The following is a 6,926-nucleotide window of genomic DNA, read 5'->3' on the forward strand; positions in this document are numbered from 1 at the left end:
AAGCAGCTTCCCATGCAATAAAAAATATTACATAGCCTTAGTACTAATTAGAAGCCTACAGTAATGGTATTATAGGGTAGTTATACATTTATAAAAATCTGATATAAATGATGTGATCAAATACAGTATTCAAACAGTTAGAGGCTTTATCAAAAAAAACTATGGGCTATAATGGGGATCCAGTCCTATCACGTGCAGGAAGCTCTGCAGATAGCTGGCTGTCATGTCTGTGCAGACAGATACACTGTGTTTCAGAGTGTCTGCACACTGAACAACGCTGACAGATTCAGTAATAATAAAGACGCATAGTAAAGTCTGCAGCCTTCCCTTCAACACACATCACAAAAAAAGCTAAAAGAGGCTCCACCCACGCAAGTTAACCGCACTTAATCTGACAACCTTTAGGTAGTCAAAATACTCTGAAGCTGAAACACCTGGTGAACTTCTGGCCACCGACAAACAGAAGATGAGATGTTTCCTCTAAATTGCGTGGTAAATTAAGTGGTATTTTATTTCATTTTAGACAGCAACCCACCAACTATAACTTATGACATGACTGGAGCATTATGTGCTGCGCCTATATGAGTTAGAAAACAATCCACTGGTGATTAAATCCTTTTAATAGGCCACGCCAGGAGCTCACGCTGTGTGCGCGCGCGCGCGCACACACACACACACACACACACACACACAGAAGTTGTGATTTCCGTGCCGCAGACTTCCCTCACAGGAGTCTTTTCTTTGGAGAGGGACCCGTGGTCGCTTCCCTTTACAAAACAGCGGCGGGGCCCCTTTTGTCCGAGCGGGGACCCCAGACCCATCATTAGCACTGATTACCGCTGACCAGTTTGACAACCTTATTGACTGCTAGAAAGACTTTTTCATCTAGTCCCCCCGGTCGTCCTTATTTTCAATAGAAACGGAAATATTCAGCCATTTTGTCTCCGTGCATGGTTTGAAAGAGGAGCCGAAAAAAAAGAAGAAACCCCCCTCAACACCGTGCATTTATTTCCCTGTTTCCTCTCTATATCTCTCTCCCTCTACAGAGACTTAGCTTCTGTGTTGTTTAAGCTGAAAGGCTTTTGTCTGTTTCAGACGTTACTGTAGACTAATTAATTGCAAAACCAGGTGTCTGTCCCATCAGATGGAAGAGCTCAGTTTTAACTTCTGGTTCAGTCTGCTTTGCTCACTTTGCTCTCATCCTGTTTCGCATCACATTAAGATTTCACTGCAGGCAATTTGCTCTGATGTAAAATCTATTTATAACCCAGCAGGAACGTTTGGTAATACCCTGTGCAGGTAAATATATTTTTCCCGAAATTGGCTTCAACATGGAAGGGACAAGCTATAATCCCCGATTTAAATTTGGAAGGATAGTACAGATGTTACAGCAAAAAAAAAAAAAAAAAAAAGAATATATATATATATATATATATATATATATATATATATATATATATATATATATATATAAATAGCACACCACAGAGAAGCTTTATACCATTAGAGGAAAATATTGTAGGAATATTGTGTTAATTTTTAAGTGTAAACATTTAGGCTAATTGAAGGAGGGACCCTGCTAAATTCAAATAGAGCACATAAACAAGCCTGTAGTAAAAAAAAAACAGATAGGCCTATAATTTGTATTTTTAGGATGATGCTTGTTTGAATTAAGGCCACACAAAATACTATATCGATTCAGCCATATCTGTCATAAGTGCGACAGCAGACCTTCATGTGTTCATTTAAGGAATAGCCTACATTTGCACCAAGCAGAGCCTGTTTACTACATTAAAGCTTGGCTGTCCTGGGAAAATGGACACTTGCTAGATTTAAGAAGCTTGTTTCTACGTCTCCTCCATGGGCAGAATAACGCCTATTTCCACAAGCTGCTGTGTTTTGATCTCTATGATCTCTCTCGCAGATCATCCGGGTAAGTGAGTCGGCCTCTCCGTGACCTCTCGCTGTCACCCTGCATTACAGGACGCAGAGCATGTTGGCCAATTAGGCCTCGCTCTAAAATGTGTCAGGCAGCATCGCACTAAGGCGTTATATTAACAAAAAGTTTTCTCTCCATGAAAACAGCAAAAGAATATTTATATAAGAATATTAATATTTGCAACTGTGTTCATCACTTTGTCTTCTTTTCCACACCGTAATCCAAAAACAAAAATAAGACTTTATAGTCTCTTGATCAACAATTATTTTATTAAGTTATCTTTACTTTTTCTTTTACTGAAACACATTTTCACTAAAGCGCGCATGCTCAACAGGTTCACCTGTGCACAAGGTAAGTATTAAAAACACCAAGCAAATGAATATGAAAGTCGAAGAGACAGAGCAGATCGTTTTAAATAGGCAAATAAACATTATTTATAAAACTTTGAAAGTAAAGTAAAAATATCACAGTTCTTTTTCAACATGAAATACCCACAGAGAACAGCAGGTTAGGCGCTCGGATGCCTTCATCCTTTTTTTTTTTTAATGTTTCTTCTTTTTTACTTTTCATCTCGGGGCGTTGGTTTATTAGTCCGTCAAATATGTTTCATCCGTATTAAGTTCAGTTATCCACACGTGGGTAAAACGCAAACAAAAAAATGTAGACCTAAGAGGATAAGGACGGGCAGTCCGCGGCGGATCACAGATCCCCCCATGTTGTGGCACCCGTCAAATATCAGTTTGTGTGTGTGAGTGCGTGTGTTTTTATCTCATCGCAGGCACTATGACTTGTTTTATTAGATTGTCTTTCAGTCGTATCCCTCTTTAATTCATCAACACCCTCGATCTGCCCGTCAGATGTCACATTCACTGTCGCTGGAGGTGATGGAGATGGCCGAGGCGGCTGCCTTGCTGGACAGACTGGCCTCCGGACTGGACGAGTTCCCCAGGCGGTCCACTGTGCCGTCCTCGTCCGCCAGGGAGCGAACCGAGCCGCCGGACAGGACCTGCTGCTGGAGCCTGCGCAGAAGACACGGAGGGACGGGAAAACATGAACTGTGTAGCCTATTTCCAGTATTATTATTAATTTTGTTTTTTTTACTCCAAACAAGTTGGGAAATGGATGAAATTACCATCTAGTTACAAAACAGCTTATTTGTTCATTTTACTTAAAAAATCCTGAAACAAATAGAAGTCAAAGAAATGGTAGGCTACTGTCTCAGTCCATTAGCTTTCTCCACTTTCACGTCTATAAAATAAATTATTATTATTATTATTATTATATATTTTACACCACAGCTCGGTTATTTACAATAGGCTATAATATATTATAGCCTATAGGCTATAATAGGGTGTATCAATAGGATAATTTCAAATGTTCGCTATATACAAGTATAGGCATATCTCTAGGAAATGATTGGCTGTTTTATCTGTATTAAACATGACCAACAAGGGCAGATTGACCTCCACCCACACTGTAGCCTATTGCAGGCTACATGTAAATAACCCCATATTATCTATGAAACTCAATTTAAGATTAGATTATTATCAATATGCTATACCTAAATTATGTGGTCTACTGAGTGCACTAACTAAAAACAACATGTAGGCTAAATGTAGACTACTGTGGCTTATTCCTCACGTTAGTGTTGTTCTGTGGTAATCTTGTTCACTAAAAGTAAAATCAAAAATGTATCCAGATATTTGTTCTACAGGGGAAATTGGAAATTATAGTATTTATTTATTTATCCACAACTGGCTGGCAATTTTGCTGCATTTCAACAATAATGTCATTATAGACCCCGAGCGCAGCATTTATTACAAACGAAACATCCCCCTGATTTTAGGATTACAGGATGATTCTGAATCTAATATCCAGAGAAATTATGTCAGAACTGAATAGCTGCAGCCAGCATGGGTTACGGCCTTTTTTGCTATATTAAACGGAACGACTATTAAATCCCATGATGCACACATGGAGGCAGAAGGCAGGGCGTTTTTCTTTTCTACTGTCCAAATAATTAGTTTTCTGCTGTAGCTATCATGATCAGAAACCCTCCAAGAGATGCGCGTAGCTCACCTGTTCTTCGCGGCCGCTGCTCTGTCTCTTTGTCTGCGGTTTTTGAACCAGTTTCCTACTTGTGTGGGTGTAAGTCCTGTAGCCTGTGCAAGCTCCCTCTTTTTACTGGGGTTCGGGTAGGGATCCTGCAAATACCATTCTCTTAACAAGTGCCGGGTTCTCTCCTTGAAGCAGTGGGTTTTCTGCTCTCCATCCCATATGGTTCTGGGTAGGGGGAACTTCTTCCGCACCCTATATTTGTCCACCGGCCCCAGCGGGCGTCCCCGCAGCTTCTCAGCCTCCTGGTAATGCGCTTCGAGCCACAGCGCCTGCAGCTTTGTGTGCGACTCTTTGGTGAACTTGTGGTTCTCCAGGATGTGGTAAAGTTCACGGAAATTGCCCGTGTGGAAGGCGACGACGGCCCGGGCCCTCAGCACCGACTCGTTTTTGTTGAGTACCTCGCAAGCCGCTGGCGCGACGGGCAGCGACCAGAGGAAGCGACCGAGGCGCTCGATGTCCCCGCTCTCCTCCAGAGTCTCGCAGACCCCGGCGACCTGCTGGGGGCTGAAATTCAAGATGGGCAGCTGAAACATGGAGGCTTCTCCTGTGTTTCCCTCTCCCCCTCCTTTCTCCTCTCTCTCTCTCTCCTCAGCGTCGAGTGCTCCGCTTCTTCTTTCCGTGCGCCGAGGCGGTCCAAGACACCCAAAAAACAAGGCAATCCCAAAGTTACCGAACCTGCCGTCTGAGCAGCAGTGAAAAACGCAAACACCAAACGCCGCGGAGGAGAAACGATGCTGCGTGGGGGCCGGCTACCGCATCCTCCGGCTTGGCAAACTTGGCAGGCAAAGGACTGAAGGTGCGAGAAAATTAAAGCCGGAGCCACGATGTATTTTTCAAGGTAGGCTGGGATTGAAAGTACGAAAGAATTAAAGCCTGAGCCGAGATGTATTTTTTAAGGGGGGAGAAAAAGACAGTCAAGCCCCCTCCGATGATTTCCTATTGGACTTGGCAGATTGGCTGCCCGGTTGCCATGGATGCACGTCAATCACTGTCAAGTTCGGCCAATCAGGCGGAAAGGACATCTCAGCACCTCCCTTTTCAAATATAATATAAACATTTTGACCTTTTTGCTTGGCGTCTTCAAACGTTTTGCTGCCCCACCGTGCTTCCCAAACACCGTCTGCCTTTGTGCGGCGGGCGGTGTTAAAGAAAGGAAAACACGCTCAGCTCAGTCTCCCTTTAGAGCTCTTGAAACGGGCTTAACACAGCAAAATGAAACATCCCCGCTGACAATAGGCTACCCCGTCCTCCCCGAGGTAAAAATCGGTGGATAGGCAGATAATATACATTTTAGACAATATTTAGCCTACAAAGCATGGCCTACTAAACTGTGTATTTTTTAGTGACCTCATAATAGGCTGTCTTTTTTAATCTACTGTCTCACTAGCCCTAATATTCCTAGATCATAAGGCCACATGGCTAGAGGTTAGGCCTATATCATTTGAATGCATGCCTTCTTTTTTAAACTAAGATTATAGTTCGTTATGTTTAATGCTCATATCCTTATAGGCTTATATCGATGCTGAATTGTGGAAATATTTTTTAAGGGTCAATGTGGTTATTTCAACAGGACTGTGAATTTGCAGATAACTCCGTTTGGCAACCTTGAACAGAGTTAGTCGAGGCTTCTCAACCTCACAAAAGTGAGAACTTATTAACCATAATAAATTATATTAGAGCCTAAGTTATGATGATGCATGCTCTTTTATGTGGGACATGAATAAAGGCTCATTTTTGAACACAGGCTAATTGATTGCTGTTGTATTGGCAGTCTGTGTGTGTGTGTGTGTGTCTGTGTGTGTTCTGGTGATCCCTGCAAACTGGAGCTCATACAGTAGGCTATCTCATATCCGCCTTTATTTACAGTAGTAGCTGCAGTAGTGCCGACCGCATCAGCTTCCAGGCTGTAAAACATAGCAGGAGAGAAAAGTTGTATTTGTGTATATAGGATTATCATAGCCCTGCCAGGCTACTCGGCTTTAGTATCAGACACACTCCGTTTTGTGCACAGGCTGATTTAGTAAATAAGAGGGCGGATAGATAGCGCAGATGGTTTGAAGTGTCGGGTCAGATTATTTCATGGCTGGATACAGTAGTAAAGTTCATTCTGACGGAAAAGCCTGATATTATTTTCAGACCCCCCCCCCCACACACACACACACACACACACACTCTCTCTCTCTCTCTTCCCTCGCTCCGTCTCTCTCTCTTGCTCTCTTCCACACACGCGCACTCACGCACACACTTGAGCTGAATCCCCTTCGGGCTCTTTTTGCATGAATTATAGACTCTTGATGTGGGGTTATGAAATGCCTTCTGCACAGGAAGCTGTTCATTCTCTTGCTGGTTTACTGGAGACCACGTCGCCATTAGCCTACATATAAAACACAATCTTTATAATAATGCATTTATTTGCGTAGGCCCTATTTCCCTATATAGGCTAGATATATAGGCTATTATGAGATATAGTTTGTGGTGTCAACTTAGTTCGTTAGAGAGAAACTCTTTATTTAACAAACAAATCGGCCTCATCGTCTAATTGAATTTGTCAATTTATAGCAGAGTGGCCACTATGAGCAGACTACTGCGTCTATCGGGGCCGCCATTCTTTCACCCATATTATTACATCAACCGGTAAATATTGATAAATAAAGGATCAGTTGCAGCAGTGGAAGTAAATTGCGAATGCGACTGACAAGGTGCTGGTCTGAAATATTCAGCTTGCTGTAAATATTTCATCCCTGCAGGCTGCCCGTCACAACCTAAATGTACAAGGACTGCAATTCTTTTTCTAAGCGCGCATCAATAAAACACATGGCAGGTTTTAGATATCTTAAACAGAGGGCTGGAAATAACAATTGTAGACTAT

The 6,926-nt window shown here is 42.4% G+C and overlaps 1 protein-coding gene across 1 annotated transcript; it reads right to left on the bottom strand.

The window, feature by feature from the left end:
• Positions 1-2,233: 2,233 nt before the first annotated feature.
• Positions 2,234-5,002, bottom strand: six6a (SIX homeobox 6a). The gene is made up of 2 exons (XM_038729265.1): positions 4,019-5,002; positions 2,234-2,958 (listed from the first exon to the last, which is right to left on the bottom strand). Exons 1-2 carry the CDS (start codon positions 4,588-4,590, stop codon positions 2,793-2,795), a joined length of 738 nt encoding a protein of 245 aa, XP_038585193.1. The 5' UTR covers positions 4,591-5,002; the 3' UTR covers positions 2,234-2,792.
• Between the last annotated feature and the right edge of the window lie 1,924 nt (positions 5,003-6,926).

The sequence above is a fragment of the Micropterus salmoides genome, unplaced genomic scaffold (assembly GCF_014851395.1).
Source record: "Micropterus salmoides isolate LMB-PRFRI ecotype aquatic unplaced genomic scaffold, ASM1485139v1 Ms_hic_scaffold_19, whole genome shotgun sequence".
NCBI classification, from domain to species: Eukaryota; Metazoa; Chordata; class Actinopteri; order Centrarchiformes; family Centrarchidae; genus Micropterus; species Micropterus salmoides.